This window comes from Propithecus coquereli, unplaced genomic scaffold, assembly GCF_000956105.1.
Source record: "Propithecus coquereli isolate 6110/MARCELLA unplaced genomic scaffold, Pcoq_1.0 Scaffold643, whole genome shotgun sequence".
Lineage (NCBI taxonomy): Eukaryota > Metazoa > Chordata > Mammalia > Primates > Indriidae > Propithecus > Propithecus coquereli.
The window spans coordinates 441,655-459,302 of NW_012152430.1; the positions used below are offsets into that span (position 1 = coordinate 441,655).

General features: G+C 37.0%; 1 protein-coding gene across 2 annotated transcripts in view; it reads right to left on the reverse strand.

Annotated features, from left to right (window-relative positions):
• The window catches only part of GABRA3 (gamma-aminobutyric acid (GABA) A receptor, alpha 3), a 270,276-nt gene that overhangs the window by 11,232 nt on the left and 241,396 nt on the right, over positions 1-17,648 (reverse strand). For both annotated transcript variants that reach the window (XM_012659949.1, XM_012659948.1), the window contains one exon: positions 13,669-13,880. In XM_012659949.1, coding sequence (XP_012515403.1) covers positions 13,669-13,880 — 212 coding nt within the window. The remainder of the gene's footprint in view (positions 1-13,668; positions 13,881-17,648) is intronic.

Consider the following 17,648-nt stretch of genomic DNA (forward strand, 5'->3'; position numbering starts at 1 on the left):
CAAAAGAATAAATGACACTCTATAAAAAAGACACCTGCACCTGAATGTTTATAGCAGCACAATTCACAATTGCAAAGATGTGGAAACAACCAAGTGTCCATCAATACATGAGTGGATTAATAAAATGTGGTATAGGTATACAATGGAGTACTATTCCGCTTTAAGAAATAACGGTGATATAGCACCTCTTGTATTCTCCTGGATAGAGCTGGAATGCATTCTACTATGTGAAATATCTAAAGCATGGAAAAACAAGCATGTACTCACCATCAAATTGGTATTAACTGATCAACACATAAGTGCACATATGAGAATACCATCTATTGGATGTCCGGCAGGGAGGAGGGGGGAGATGGGATGGGTATATACGTACACAAAGAGTGCGATGCGCACCATCCGAGGGACGGACGCACTTGAAACTCGGACCTAGTGGGGGAAGGGGGGTAAGAGCAAGATACATAACCTAAACATTTGTGCCCCCATAATATCCTGAAATAAAAAAAAAAGAAACACTCAGAGAGGCATAAATAATGAGTCAAGGAAATTCAAAACAGGAAGGAAACATGCTGCCTTTGGAGCTGTCAAGTAAGCCAATAGAAAGGAGAGAAAATGTAAATGGAAGAAAAGTCATCACTTGTACCAGTTTGCTGAAAGGGTGAGAGGTTTTCAGAGCATAAGCGCTAAATTATACATGTCCAGGTCACAGATGAGAAGGAAAGAATGGATGGGACTCAGATACCATCTACGTTTTTGTAGGGAGAAAGGAGCATTGTAATCTGAGGCAAATCTCATACAATGGCTTCTACATTCCCCAAGAAGAAGGTGAAAAGAATGGTTAAAACTTAAAATAGGTTTTGTAGGAAGTTAGGGACACAGAGAAGGATTGCAGGAACAGGTTGAAGAACCAGCAGAATTCAAGAGTATGTGCTCACAAATGTCACCAATCCATCAATAGCTGTGAAATTGTTTTAGAGAGCAATAGAGTGAGTGACTTCAATTAAAGTGACTGAGGAGGTCAAGGGTGCTGATGAGTGATATGCCATGGGACCTATGCTGGATAGAGATGCAAGGAGAACAGAGGGAATCATTCATTTATTAAATATTTACTGAGCATCTCCTATGTGGCAGGTTCTGTGCTAGGTGCTAGGGGTGCAGCAGTAAACAGTAAAGCATGGTCCCTGCCCTCAAGGAGTTCACATTCCAGTGAAGACAGCACGTAATAAACACAGAAGCAAAGAAATATATACAGTAATGTAATGTCAGGACGTGGGAATTAGAATGGAGACGCATGAAGCAGGGCAGGGCAGAGAGAGATGATGAATGCTACTCAGGAAGGTCTCTCTGAGGAGGTGAGCAGACAGCTGAATAAAATACAAAGCAAGCTGCGAAAAGATCTGAACAACAAAAATTTCAGAAAGAAAGAATAGTAATGACAAAGTACCTGGAGTTGAAATGAGAGCGACTTGTTCAGGAATCAAGGAGGCCACTATGGGATGAATGGAGTGAATGAAAATTTAAAAAGGGTGGCAGGAGGAACCATTGCAGATCTGAAGACTAGATATACCAGATCCTTGTAAGGCTTTGAAAGCCATGGTAAGGATTATGGAACCTTATCTTAGTGGGAAGCCATTAAAATATCTTGAGCAGAATTTTTATAATTTACAATTTTAAATAATCTTTTCTATTGTTGGGCAGAGAATAGATATGTAAGCATGAAAGCAGAAGAATAAAATTAGGAAACTATTCCTAATGAGACTAGTGAGAGATGTGCTGTATTGAGTGTTAGATACGGAGAAAAGTAGGTAGATCCAAGATATATTCTGAATGTGGAGCAATCAGGACTTGCTGATGAATTAGGTTTTGGTGATCTGAGAGTGGCAGGGCGGGGGGCAGGTAAGAAAAGGAGAAGATCAAAAATGGATCCCAGGTTTTTGGCCTGAGTGTCTGGAAGAATGGTGGAGTTATTGTAATGGCTGTGCTGGGAAGACCTGAAGATAAGCAAGTTTGGGGGGACGATCAGGGGTTGTGTTTGGATGTATTATATTCCCATTGGACAGCTCAGTGGAGAGATAGACAGTCGCATATATCGGTCTGCAGTTCAGGGGAAAGGTCTAGGCTGGAGATAATGTATTTGGGAGTTGTTAACCTCTAGAGGGCCATTTATTCAGTGTGTTGGGATTGAATGAGATCTCGCGAGAAGTGAGTACAGATTCATGAGAAAAGAGGTCTGACTACTGAGCCCTGGAGTACTCCAACATTTAGATGTCAGGAAGAAGACAAGGATAGTGCAAAGGGATATACCAAGGAAGAAAGTGAAAAACAGGAAATCCTGATGTATGAGAATCTAAGTGAAGAGCTAGAGCTTCGAAGGTGATATATTTAATATAAAGCAGGACTACTTTAATATAAAGTAGTCCTGAAAGCACTATTGGAGATAAAGAGGATGTAAACTACACTTCCAGAAAATGGGAGTCAGAAGTTTACCAGCTTCTGCCAAGCAGGAAAGCAGTGGAAGGGAACTCTCAGCTGAGAATCGGATGTCAGTTAAGATAGAAGGTGGATGGATCATTCAGGGAAGAAGCTGATGGTGCAGAATGTTTTATCTTCCAGTGAACAGGAGTTCCTGAGGGAAGGGAGGGAGAGTTTATGAGGAGTAGGAGGATGAGTCTAGAAAAAAAAGCACAGGAGAGGGTGAAGATAAGAAGAGAAGGGAGGATAATTAACCACAGAGGAAACTACAATTTGAGTATTGACCAAGGATGCCATTGAGGTGAGCCCTGTAGAACATATGGCTCCACATGTCCATAAACAAAGTTTATTCTGGGGCTCTTCTGATATCAGGTGACAGTTATAAACATATTAGCACTGTTAGCTGACTTACTCTCACAGTCTTCCTGAAAACACACTAGAACAAGTATACAGGCAATCAGATTGGTTCATTTCCCAAACCTTCACCTAGTGGTAGAAACAGTAGCACTGCCTGGCAGGTGGGACAGCCCAGACCTCATCTGATAGGCTCAATTCTAGTTTATGATGTCAGATGAGTCACCCAACTGAAAAACAAAGAGAGAACTTAGGATGGTTGCAAACAATGTAAACTAGTGGTAAAAATCCTGTATATGAAATGAGTATGGAGAAGAGAAAATAATGTTGGTAAGTGATCAAGATGAAGAAAAATAGAGTGATAGAGACAGATGAAGTGAACATCAAAGGACGAAGTGGTTGCATGAAATAAAGGAGTAAGTAATGGCCTGAAAGCAGCAGGAGGGAATGGAGAAGTGGCTTCCACTTGCAAGGGCAGTAGTTTCCTCAGGAAACAGCCAAGTGTTACTTAAGGTAAACAGGAAAAATGAAGAGGTAGCATTTTTGTTTTCTGTCTCTTATGACACTCAGCACTTGGTCCTGTATCAGTGCTCTGTCTGTATATATATATTAATATATATATACACCTTACTTTCCTTCTTAGACCATCAGTTCCTAAGTGCTGGGGCCATGTAGTTTAGCTCTGCATCCCACTGATATCACATATTAACTGTGTGTTTTTGTTTTGGTTGATTCGCCAGTAAGACAGTATGATTATTGTCAGGCCATTTATGTCTACTGTAGAACAAGGTGGGAAGACCACCAGTTTATGAGTAAAACTTAACCCACATTAAGAGTACTCACCCCACAGAGAAATACCAAGGGGTGAATTGATTTGTGGTTATATTTACCGGAAAGCCCCATAGATTTAAAAGACATTAATGACAAGAAACTAAACTTTCCCAAGATGTAGACACAAGTTGAAAATTTTCTCTAATGTAAAAAAGATAAAATACTATTCTAGAGCAAGACGTTAGGGTTTTCTCATTTGAAAATAAAAAAGAGAGCCTAAGAATTATTGTTTCCAAAATTTAGGCAGAACGTTATGAATATTTTAAAAGTAGTTCTAAGAATAATTATCTTCTTTTTAAGTGTCAAGGCTTATTTCTTCATTTTAATTTGCCTTTATTATTTTTGTGTTTAATAACTTAAAGTAATAATTCATGTAGTTTAAAATAATAGAACTTGTAGGTTCATAATGAACATCAGAAAACCCTTACCTCAATACATCCCAACCCATTGTCCAGCTCCTCGTAGGTATTTGTTTTTAATTCTCTTAATTGATACCTGTAATAGTGATTTCTATATTTTTAATAATATATTTATACTGCTATCAGTTTTGCTCACTACCAGTTGTCTTTTCATGATAATGATTTATCTCACTTATGCAACCCTTCCTGCATCCTCCAATACAGCTATAGCAAGATTTTTAGTTCAATCAATAATCCTGTGGTAACATCATTATAGATGACTATAGAAATCCCTCTAGGCTCCTGCTCCAAACTGCACTGGTCCCTCTGCAGATTCACTTACTGTGCAGCTGTCATTTTAGGACTTCCCTTCACTTTTTATAATTTTTAATTTTTATTTATTTTTTAATTTGACAAATAAAAGTTACTTATAATTATCATATACAACACGATGTTTTGGAATACGTATACATTGTGGAATAGCTAAATTTAGCTAATTAACATATGCATTATCTCACACACATAATTTTTTGTGGTGAAAACACTTAAAATCTATTCTCTTGGCAGTTTTCAAAATATAATACATTATTATTAACTATAGTCACCATGATGTACCATAGAGCTCTTGAATTTATTCCTCTTATCTAAATGAAATTTTGTATTCTTTGACCAAAACCTCCTCCCCCCACCAACCCCTGGTAACCATCATTCTACTCTCTGTTTCTATCGGTTCAACTTTTTTAGATTCTATATACAAACGAGATCATGCAGTGTTTGTCTTTCCGTGCCTGGCTTATTTCATTACACATAATGTCCTTCAGGTTCATCCATGTCGATACAAATGACAGGATTTCCTTTGTTTTAAGGCTGAATAGTATTCCATTGTGTATGTACATCACATTTTCTTTATCTGTTCATCAGTTGATGGACACTTAGGTTGATTCCATATCTTGGATATTGTGAATAGTGATGCAATAATCATACTAGTGCAGATATCTCTTTGACATACTGACTTCATTTCCTTTAGATATATACAGTAGTAGGATTGCTCAACTATTTGGTAGTTCTATTTTTGGCTTTTTCAGGAGCCTCCATACTGTTTTCCATAATGGCTGTTCAAATTTACATTTCCACCAACAGGGTGCAAGGGTTCTCTTTTTTCCAAATCCTCACTAACACTTCCTTTCATCTTTTTGATAATATAGCCATGCTAACAGGTGTGAGGTGATATCCCATTGTGGTGTTAATTTGCATTTCTCTGATTGTTAGTGATATTGAGCATATCTTTTTATACTTGGCCATTTGTATGTATTCTTTTGATAAATGCCTATTTGGGTCCTTTTTCCATTTTTTAAATCAGGTTATTTATTTTCTTGCTATTGAGGTGTTTGGGTTCCTTATATATTTTTTATATTAGCCTCTTATCAGATGTATCATTTGTAAATATTTTCTCCTATTCTATAGGTTATCTTTTCACTGTGTTGATTGCTTCCTTCATTGTGCAGAAGCTTTTAAGATTGATGTAATCTCATTTGCCTATTTTTACTTTTGTTGCCTATGCTTTTCAGGTCATTTTTGAAAACTCGCTGCCTAGACCAATGTTCTAGATCTTTTCCCCTATGTTTTCCTTTAGTAGTTTTATAATTTAAAATACTACGTTTAAGCCTTTAATCCATTTTGAGTTGATTTTTGTATATGTTATGAGATACAGTGTCTAATCCCATTCTTCTGTGTATGGCTGTCCAGTTTTCCCAGCACCATTTATTGAGTCTGTCTTCCCCATTGTGTGTTCTTGACACTTTTGTGGGAAATTAATTGCTTGTAAATGCATGGGTCTATTTCTAGGCTCTCTATCCTGTTCCATTGGTCTATGTGTCTTTTTTAAATGCCAGTACCATGCCATTTTGATGAGTATAGCTCTGCAGTACATTTTGAAATCAGGTAGTGTGTGATGCCTTCAGCTTTGCTCTTTTTGCTCAAGATTGCTTTTGTTAATTGGGGTATTTTGTGGATTTATGCAAATTTTAGGATTTTTTTTCTACTTCTCTGAGAAACGTCATTGGGATTTTGATAAGGATTACGTTGAATCTGTATATTATTTTGAGTAGTATGGACATTTTAACAATTTTAATTCTTCCAATGATGAACACCAGATAGCTTTCCATTTATTTGTGTCTTTAATTTATCTCTTCAATATTTTATAGCTTCAGTGCACTAATCTTTTACCTCTTTGGTTATATTTATCTTGGTTAAGTATTTTAGTATTTCTTATAGCTATTGTAAATGGGATTGTTTCATTGATTTCTTTTTCAGATAGTTCATTGTTAGTGTATAGAAATGCAACCGATTGATTTTTGCATGTTGATTTTGTATCTTGCAACTTTATTGAATTTGTTTAATAATTCTAAAAGTTTTTCTCAGTGGGGTCTTTAGGGTTTTCTATATATAAAAGCATGCCATCTGCAAACAGGGACAATTTAACTTCTTCCTTTCCAATTTGGATGCCTTTTATTTCTTTCTCTTACCTAATTGCTCTGTCTAGGTCTTCCAGTACTGTGTTGACTAGAAGTGGTGAGAGTGTGCATCTTTGTCTTATTCCTGATCTTAGAAGAAAAGCATTTAACCTTTCACCATTGAGTATGATGTTAGCTGTGGGTTTGTCATATATGGCCTTTATTGTGATGAGGTACATTTCTTCTATACCTAATTTGTTGAGAGTTTTTATAATGAAAGGATGTTAAATTTGGTCAAATGTTTATTCTGCATCTATTGAGATGATCATATGGTTTTTGTCCTTTATTCTGTTAATGTAGTATATCACATTTATAGATTTACATATGCTGAACCATCCTTGCATCCATAGGATAAATCCCACTTGATCATGATAAATGATCCTTTTCGTGTGCTGATGAATTAGATTTTGCTAGTATTTTGTTGAGGATTTTTGTATCTATTTTGCTCAGCAGGGATATTGGCCTGTAATTTCCTTTTCCTGTACTATTTTTGTCTGGTTTTGGTATCAGAGTAATGCTGGCCTTTTAAAATCAGTTTTGGAACATTCCCTCTTCTTCAATTTTTTGGAAGAATTTAAGAAGGATTGGTATTAGGACTCAGACTCCAGGCTTATACCAGTAGACTGTAGTGCCAGGGTTCACTGGGATGGGTGTGGACCGTGGTCTGCTGGAGAACTCCTAGACCATGTGTTCGCTGGAGCCTAGGTCCACAGGAACCATCCTAGAGCCTGGCACCAGCCTGGTGCTGGGACTGGCATGGAGCCTGGGTCTGTGGGGGCCAGTCTGGAGCCTGGGAGACCATCCCTTCACTTATCTCCTCTGTTGGATACCCTCTTTTCTGGGTCTTATGTCTTTCCTTCTCTTTTGTGTTCTTCTCTCTTGTTTTGATAGAAAATATCTTCCAATATTTCCTTAAGGCAGGGTAAGTGGGAGATGACATTTTTGAGTTCTTGCAGGTCTAAAAATGACTACTTCACCTCTCCACTTAATATTATACTGTTATTATCCATAAGATTCTAAGTTGAAAATCATTTGTTCCTCAGATTTATGAGATTTACTGCTCCACTGTGTTCTAGAATCCAATGTAGTTGACAAGTCTGATGCCATCTGTTTATCATTGCCTTTTAAATAACATTTATTTTCTTTCTAGAATCTTTTTAGACTAGCTTTATTCCTGGTTTTCTGAAATTTCAACATGTGCCTTTATGTTGGCCTATGAAGATACTTCTAATCTGGAGGCTTATGTCTTTCCATTTGCAAATATGTCTGTATTAGTTCTTTGTTAATTTTCTTCCTTCCCTTTTCTCTTTTCACTCATTCTGTAACTTCTGAGTTGGATGGACTTCCTGGATTCATCCCTAGATCACTTATCTTTTCTTTCACATTATCTCTCTCTCTCTCTTTCTCTCTGCCCTACTTATAGGATGATATATTTTCCTACATCTCTATTGAAATTTTTATTTTGGCAATTCTTTTAAATTTTAACAGATCTTTCTTATAGCTCTGATTTCCTTTTATTTAGCATCCTGTTCTTGTTTTATGTATATTATATGTATTACAAATCTAGGGTAGAAGTCAGTTTTGTTTTTCTTAAGTTCTCTTTAATTCCCTAAGTTATCTTTGTTCCCTCCCTTCAAGATGAGGTGTTCCTTTTTGTTTGCCTGTTTGTTTTTGTTTTAATCTTTGCTATTTTCTTCCACATTGCAAACTTTGCTTTGGTGACTCTTGGCATTCCAATATTATTTGGCAATCAAGAAGATGTCTGTACACTCAATGTACCTGAGCTGAGCTTGTTGATTTGTATGATTTAAGATGACCAGGTAGAAGCAGGTAATTTTGGAGGGTATCACAAAACATCAGAATGCAACAACTTTTATCTGGAAACATTCAGCTTCTTTACAAGAGAAACCTTGCTATTCTTTGTGGAGATTATACATCTGGCTGAAGACATGTCACATATTTTGCAGGCTCTGGGGTTATGACTTCTCTCTATACAGACTTTTCACCAGTCCCCCTAGCTGTACCCTTGTGCTTCATTCTCTGCTATATCGAGTGTCTCTGAACACTGGATTTCTTCAGGGTTCTGTCTTAATCGAGCTTGATAAATCGGTTATTATTCCCTCCATCCATATTCATTCTTCTACAGATGTGTTAAAATCTCTTGTCTTACTGACATCCCTTGTCCACCTCTCCTGGTGCTTGTAGTTTTACACATCTTTTATTCCTTTACTCTCATTTTAGTGGGATCTTCAAAGGAAGCAATGAGGTTGATCCTCAGAAGCCCACAGTTCATCCATTTTTTTGGAGTGCAATTATAAGGTAGTCATTTATCTTTACTTGAAAATAAGGTTTTATTTCCATCTGTTCCTTTTTTTTCTTTATAATCTTCCCTCTCACATTTTATCTAATCCCTGATCATAACACAGATCAGAAATAAATTTTAAAATTAATTATATTATTTTAAAACTGTTTCATGTACACCCATTCTAACTTTACAAAACAAAAAAGGTTAAATATGACTCTCTTAAGGAGGAAAGAAGAAACTAAGTTATGATTAAATTCTGATATTTTCACTTCCAACACACTTTACTTTTTTTTCCTGTGGGTCCCATTGTTAGTTCCTCCACATTGTACCAATATAGACAAAGTATAGCACCCTCACATTAGAGACCCATTTTTTTGCATTCCGTAGATTTTTTCAATTCTCATAATGTGTTTTTTGTAGATAACTTAAATGGATCGACCATGGAGAGACACTACAAAGGAATACAGAGATTGTCATCTTTGCAGAAGAGTTTTATACCATTCTTTTGGTTCTTTTTTATTTTCAGCACTCTTTAGATAGAGACATGGTCATCATTTTTGACATCTAGGTCTACAGTTTTTAACAATCTATTCTAGTCCTCTCTCTTCCTTCAAACCACTCCCCTGCCTCTTTCTGGCCACAGGGGGAAAAAAGTCTTTCTCATTTTTCACAAAACATCCATGGCCACCTTTCAGATATCTGAAAATAGCAATAATCATCCCCTTGAGGTATTTTCCCTCCTCCAGTGTAGTAACCAAACTGGAACAGTATACTCTAAACATGGGCCAGCCCATACAGAACAAATGAAATGATAAGCTCTTTTTATTCTGTACTGGTTGGCTCATGTTTAGAGTACAGTTCTTAACTTATACCCAATCAAATTGGGCTTCTCAAGAATTTCACCACATGGTAGGCTTACATTATATTTGCTTTTCCTTCATATACCAGCATTTCATTTCTAGTGCTCAATGTTTGTTTAGATTTTCCATACCAGAACTAATTTTTGTACCTGTGTGTAATAATTTATATTTGATTTGGCAAATGTTAATCTTTTAATTTTAGCCTGTCCTTTAAAATTTTGGGAATTCCTGATCCCTAATTCAGAAAATACTCCTACCCCAACCAACATTCATTAATACCAGCTTACAAATTTGAATCTTCTACCTTATATGTCTTCATATGGGCTATTGATGACATTTGAGAGAGGATGGTCAAAGACAAAGCCCTGTGGACTGTCCCCAGGGACCTCCATTCAGGTCGATGTCAATCCATGAGTCAATTCTGTTTGATTTCAATTGATCAACCAATTTCATCAGCCTAATTGTACTATTTTTTTTTTTTTGAGACAGAGTCTCACTGTGTTGCCCAGGCTAGAGTGCCGTGGTGTCATCCTAGCTCACAGCAACCTCAAACTCCTGGGCTCAAGCGATCCTCCTGCCTCAGCCTCCCGAGTAGCTGGGACTACAGGCATGCGTCACCATGCCCGGCTAATTTTTTCTATGTATTTTTAGTTGTCCGATTAATTTCTTTCTAATTTTAGTAGAGACAGGGTCTCGCTCTTGCTCAGGCTAGTTTCGAACTCCTGAGCTCAAACAATCCGCCCGCCTCGGCCTTCCAGAGAGCTAGGATTACAGGCGTGAGCCACCATGCCCGGCCTAATTGTACTATTTTTTTCAACTACTTTCTCTTCTTCATGTAGGTATAATTTTTAAAAAGTTAGTCAAATGTCTTGATAAAATCTATGACATTTTTTAGTCCACCAGTCCAGTAAACTTTTCATAAAAGCTCATGAGGTTAGTTTGACCTAATTTCTTCTTAGTGAACTCAGGCTATATGTCAGTGATTGCTGCTAATTACTCTTAAAATATCTACTTAATAATATATTTTAGAGAACTTTCAGTTTGATTTGTCAAAGTAAGGACATTTTTGCTCCGCTTTCCTCCCCAGAACCAACCAAAAACAGTAAGGCAAATGAGAGATAAAAAATGAAACCCTATCTTTGATGAAACTTGAAAGCTTTTATAACCTTAATCTGAAAAAGTAAGTGCTCCCATATACAGTGAAAACTGGATCAGGGTGAAGAAGACAGGAGGATGCCTGCTGATCTGGATTTCAGGTCAAGAATAGAGTCTGAAATGTGGGTGGCATGACCTGAGAGATGAAATAAATGATCTCTGTTTTGAAACAAAATCATTTTTCATGTTGGCAGAGAGAACATCCTAGAACTCTGACCACCTCACAGTGGCAGAGGAGATAGAGACTGGACAGTTAAAGGATATGACATTACATAGGCATACATGTGCATGTGCATACACACATACACATACACAGACACACTCTTGTGTAATACATAGAGGGCTTTCCTGTGAACGAGGGAAACTTGTTGCTATTTAGAAGTGGAATCATAACTACAGGGAGCAGTACTGATAAAAGTTTATATAGACAGCAAATGATGCTCCAACTACTCACTCTCTACTACTGCTTCTCAAGTACTCACTACTATTCTGCTCCTGTCTCAGCCACTACCCAAAATGATGTTTCCACATATAACAGGGCTGGTAAAGAACTCCTGTGATGCAACTTGAAGTAATAATTGAACACAAACTATTATGGCGCTGACAAAATATATTGTAAAAAGGAAGAAAATGATGAATAAAGCAAATATACAAAAGAAACATGGAGCACATGGAAAATAATTCAGTAGAGATCATAAAATAAATGTAAGGAAAAATAATATTACCATAGAAATGAAAGTGAATGGCCACTGTTGAAAATAGAGATGTGGAAGATAGGCTTGAGAAAATTGAGCAAAAATAAAATGGAAAATAACAAAGTTAAAATTATTAGAGAAGAAATGGTAGGTATGGAAAACAAAAAAAAATCTCTATGCTATGTATAGTCTGTGCCTCTAGGAAGAGAACAGAACAAATACAGATTTTCAGGAAAGCTTTTCTGAAACAGAGGCCATGAATCTATAGGTTTAAAGGACAATATGGTGTCCAAGGAAAAATTTATATAGATTGATAAAGATATATTTTTGTAAAGTAACTGGAATTCACAAATAAAAAGGACATTCATATGGGCTTCTAGGCTGTAAAATCAAGTCCCCTGCTTTATGAGAAATTCTCAAGCTTACTTTAGATTTCCAGATAATAATATTGAATGCTAGAACTGAGTATAGCAATCAATTTCTACAAAGTCATCAGAGAAGGAGAATGTGACTCATGGATCGTACAATAGCCCAACTTTATTCAAGTACAAACACAATGGACAGGTAATTTTACACATTCAAACTAACAGAAAATATGAAGATAGCCTTGTGGTAACTAAGCAATGAATGGAAAAATGGATAAAAGGAACATTTTGAGAAAAGAATCTGTTTAAATATAAAACTATGACTAAACAACTACAGTATTCACAGTTATATAAAAGGATATAAATGTTATGAAACTTGATGCAGAAATAGTAGTATAACAAACAGAATTTGGGAGATGACAGAGACTGGTAAAGAGAGAAGGTGAGAGGCAGGAGTAGGTGTATATTGACTTCCTTGTATTTTGTAGTGGGTGAGTGGGGGGCTAACATACTATGTTCATACCTGATAAATCAAGCTATAGAGAAATAAATATATTTTAATGGTACAAAGATATCAACTAGAATAGGTATAATAATAAAACTAACAAAAAATTCCTATGGCATAGTAGATGGTGGAAGTAGAAATACATTTCTTTCTTCATAATTTACAGCAAGCAGTTAATAAATTTTGTCTTAATAAGTAGTTAAAATCTATTCTAAAATTTTGCCAACTCACCAGTCTGCACTCTATGGAATATATCTTTTCCCCTAGTTTTAAAAATCATTAGCATTTTTCTTTTCCATGATTCTTTGAATAGTACTGAAATGGTCCTGGAATCAAATCTGCCCATTGTTTTTAGCATCTTTGGATAATCTTCATCTAGAGCTAGAGACCTGGACTTAGTTAAAGCAACCAGGGATAACGATCTCGATTTCACTGCACTCATGTTTTATTCCAATCGGTCTAGTTGATTTATTGTTTTTTCTCTCTCTTCCTCCTTCCTATCCATCCACTAATCCAACCAACATTTATTCAGCTTTTACTATGAGTGAAATGCTGTGCAAGGATGCTACCTAGCTAGAAATAAGATGCAGATAAGCCCCTGCCCTCAAGATGTTCACAGTCTAGTGAGGAGGCAGACAAATAACTATAATTCAAACAAATTCTTTTAATATCAGGAGCACCCACCCCCCAAGAAAAGCTACATATGTGTGTATGATTCCAGAAAGGCTCTATGGAAAAAGTAGCATTTCAGTTGTGTCTTAAAAAATGAGTAGATCGTCTCCAGGCAGGGAAAAAAGAAAAGAGCATGACAGGTAGAGAATACAAAATAAGCAAAGACACAGAAGGAAAGATGATCATTTTCATTTAACTATAATGTGAATATACTGGAAAGTGAGGGGCAGAGGTCACCCCAGAGACTGTTCTTTGGGTTGAAGATAGAGTTCAAGCCTCTGGGTGACTTTGTAAGTCTAGCAGCATCACACTTAGGTTTTATCCTTCACCACAAGACATCAACCCTCCATGATATGTGACCTCCTTTCTTTGTGCCCAGCCAATATGCCAGGTTGCCAAGAAGCACTCCAGTTGAGAATTGGATTGATGACCCCAGTGAATAGCACATAGCCCTACCCAGTCCTTCAGGCTATAGGCTGCCCACTCCTGATCCCAATACAGTTCTCTCAGGGGGTGCTTCCCAGCCCCTCCTTTACTGTATCTCACCTTCATCTCTAGGGCCTCTGGCACCTTCTTGCCTTCCCAAGCCCAACTCCGTTTGGTGAAGTAGTTGACAGTGGCAAATTCGATCAGCGCAGAAAATACAAAGGCATAACAGACGGCTATGAACCAGTCCATGGCCGTCGCGTATGCCACTTTAGGTAAGGAGTTTCTGGCACTGATACTCAAGGTGGTCATGGTGAGAACAGTGGTAACACCTGGTGAGAGAGAGAATGAAAACCAGTTGCAGCTGGAAGACATTGAGAGATTATTTGATGAGCTCACCGACTTCCTACTTGAAAGGAAGAGCTTTATCTCACTCAAAATGGCCCCTTTAAAGTGAAAAACAGAGACTGTCAAAGCTAGATAGGTCCACGTAGTAACCAGTCCATCCCAACTGGCACAGGAATAGGAATCTCAGTATAGTAATTTCAACAGCTGTCCTCTAGCCTCTGCTTAAACATTTCCATTGAAGAGTAAGTAGTCCAGTTCATTGTAAGAGAGTTTTTTAATTAGAAAATCTGCCTAATGAACTGAAACTTGCCTTATTCTAACTACCAGCCCACTGACTGATCCCAGAGTTTCTTCAGTGGCCATGCAGGAAGGAAAAATCTGCTTCTTCCTCTCTGGGACAGGCCTTCAGAGACCTGAAAAGGGTGGCTATGTTTCCTTGGGAATCTGTTCATCTCCCGAATGAACATGGAGATTCATGGTCTCCTTATTCACTCTTTTCTCTTGTTCATCTCCTTTCCCATTCTGGTAGTTTTCTTCTGAACATCTTTCATAACAGCCTAAGACTCAGTACATCATCTGAATTCAGTAGACTTTTCACTTCCTTAATTCTGGACACTCTTCTGATAATGCAACAAACCATTTTGGAATATGGTTCTGTAGCTGCATCACACTCTAGGTCCCTATTGAGCTTTGGAGCCAACTGAAGCTATTCCAAAATCTGCTTCTTGTGAGTTTTTGCCAAACTAGAGCTTGCTTTTAGATCAATTGATTCTTTTGGGGGGGTGGTGCTGGTGTTATTAATCTAAATTCAAGACTTTATTCACTTTAAAATTCTATTTTTAGAAATTTTTTCTAATATTTTTATATTTTAGATATGTATATGAGTCGTATAGTGTTATGGTTAACATTATAAGCTTTAGAGTCAGACTGAGCTAGGCTGAAATATGGGCAATCCCACTTAACTGGTAATATGACCTTGAATAAGGTGTTTCACCTCGCTAAGTCTCAGTGTTACCATGTGTAAAATGGATGTGATAATAGCAGATGATACAGATATTTATTGGAGGATTGAAAGATATGATATTTATTAATATAAAGTTTATAGCCTAATACCTGACACGGAGTAAATCACTCCATAAATAGTAGCTTCTATAATTAACATTATTATTTTTACTGTTGTTATTAATAATAGTATTACGATTACATAATTAATTATTGTAGCATAATTATCACACTTTAACAATATTATCATAAGAATTTTACAATTGCTAGCAATAGTATTGAAGTCTCAATGAGTATTACACTAGAAGTTAAGGCAATTTCCTTAATCTTTCTGTGTCTCCATTATCCTCATCTATAATTATTCTCAACTGTCTCTATCCCCTGGGATTTTGAAAAGGCAGTTGCTGTACACAAAGTCCTTAGACTTGAGGAAGAGAAAATGGTGAGAAGTTCTTTCTGAGAGTTGTCATGCTGAAGATGTTGGGGAATGTAAGCCTCATGAGCATGGGTCAAGAAGGGCATGGAATGAAGTCCTAATGGGGTGAAAGATGCAGTATGGAAATGCAAGCAGAAAAGGCACTGCCTCTATTAACTCTACCCAGAGAGCCAGCCTTGTGTGCTGCAGCTTCTGGGGCTTCCTCTCCTATCTTACTCTCTTGGGGTACTTTACTTAGACATTTGCTATATGAATGAAAATCCCCACTGGAAAAAACTCAGTACAGTTCCAACAGAGAGACCCTAAAAAGAGCACCTTTGCACAAACTAGGCAGGGAGTCATCAAGGCTGATTAACAAAAAACATTTAAAACCATTTTGGGAATCAGCCACACAGCTAGTAATTATTAACAAATTATCTGAATTTGTTACCTAGTAAACTCTGAGAATGGACCTAAGGTTCAGTAAACCTCAGATCCTACCAAGAAAGGAGTGACTTATGGGAGAAACAAGCTATCTTATTTATGGCTATCAGCAAATGCAGTTGCCCACCCTGGCACATTCATAGCAGTGTGCTAGTGCTTAGATGGAGAGAACAAAAACACAAGTGTTTATGTGCCATATCTCAGTAGAGATTTTTAGAGCTATAGTCTCTAGGGCTTAATTGGAACTGTCAGCTTATGGAGAGCTCTTAGCTAGTCAGAGCTGGTAGGACCCTCAATCAAGCATTTGGTACATTTCATGGATGGACAATGAGATTCTCAACATTTTAAAACAGACCCAGCCTGTCAGCGAGTGCTTCTCTTTCAAGCCTTTTCTAGAAAGCCTTTCTTAAAAGGCTCAGTTAGAACTGACTGTCCTTCCTCACTTCCTTTGAGTACTTCTAGAACTTTTACTTGATGACATATATCTGTTCTACCAAACCACGTGTGTGATGAGTGGAACTGACTTTAATCCTCAGGCCCAGCCAACAGCTCATGACACTGTACCGCATTTGCTCCATCAGAGTTAATAATGTACTTTTTTGATAGTTAACTATATTGTTATTATTATCAATAATATAGTTCTTATTGTCTTCTTTTCTCCAACATTACCAACTGTCTGTCCTAGGAACATAAAATTTAAAACATTTCAGACCATAGCATTCAAAATGAGTACCCATTCTCCCCCCCTCACCCCCGCCACCACAATATAATCAAAATTAATCATGTTTGATACACCTGTTTGTCTCAGACACCACCACAAGGGCAAGGCTATTTCTTAATTCATTGTCAGTCAGGCTTAATCCTGTTTTACAAAGTACATTGTTGAACCTGACCCTACCGGTCATACCTTCTCTCAAACCCTTCCAACTGTCCAACTTTGCTGCTCTATGGCAAATTCAGTTATATTCTCAAACTCTTCACTGAATTCCTATCCCCCTTTTGATCTTAACTAAAACTTGACTCTCCTCTTGAGTACACTGTTTTGGTTATCAAAAAGTATTGATAATTCAGAATCAAGAGCTCAAGAGCTGGGGTCCATATTTTTCTTGAAGTCTAATACTCTTTGGACCATTATATGATCACAGCCTTGTGGTAACCTGTGCTTCTTTGAGACTTCTACCATTTGGTGATACCTCTTCTCCACTTTTTCTCCTGAGTATTATCTGTAGAAAATTTCTACCACCCCAAAGGTTCCTTTCTGTTCATACCATCCCCTGCTTGGTCTCAGATAAGCATTGGTCTGCTTTCTTTCACTATGGATTAGATTTTTTCTCTTAGAATTTCATATAAATGTCATACTATGCATTCATTTGTGTCTGGCTTTCTTAACTCAGCATCATATTTTTAGGTTCATTCATGTTGTTGCATCCGTCTTTAGTTCATTCCTGTTAATTTCAGAGTAATATTCCATTGTATTGATATAACATAATTTTTTTTATCCATTCACCTATTAATGGACATCTGGATTGTTTCCAGTGTTCAACTATTATGAACAAAAATGCTAGGACAATTTACATCCAAGTCTGTGTAAGCATATGCTTTCATTTCTCTTGGTAAATACCTAGGGAGGGAACTAGAAGATTATGTGGTAAGCATATGTTTAACTTTATATGACACTGTCAAACTGTTTTCTAAAGTGATTGTGGCATTTAACATTCCCAGAATGTATAAGAGTTTCAGTCAGCATGCACCCATGACTTATAAAAAAACTATGATAATATTAATTGGTACTTTTATACTTTTTCCTGATAATGGAAGTCCTTAGAACATTTTACCTTTATATATCCCCATATTAACTTATATAGATTATATTATGGTCTAGTATTCTATT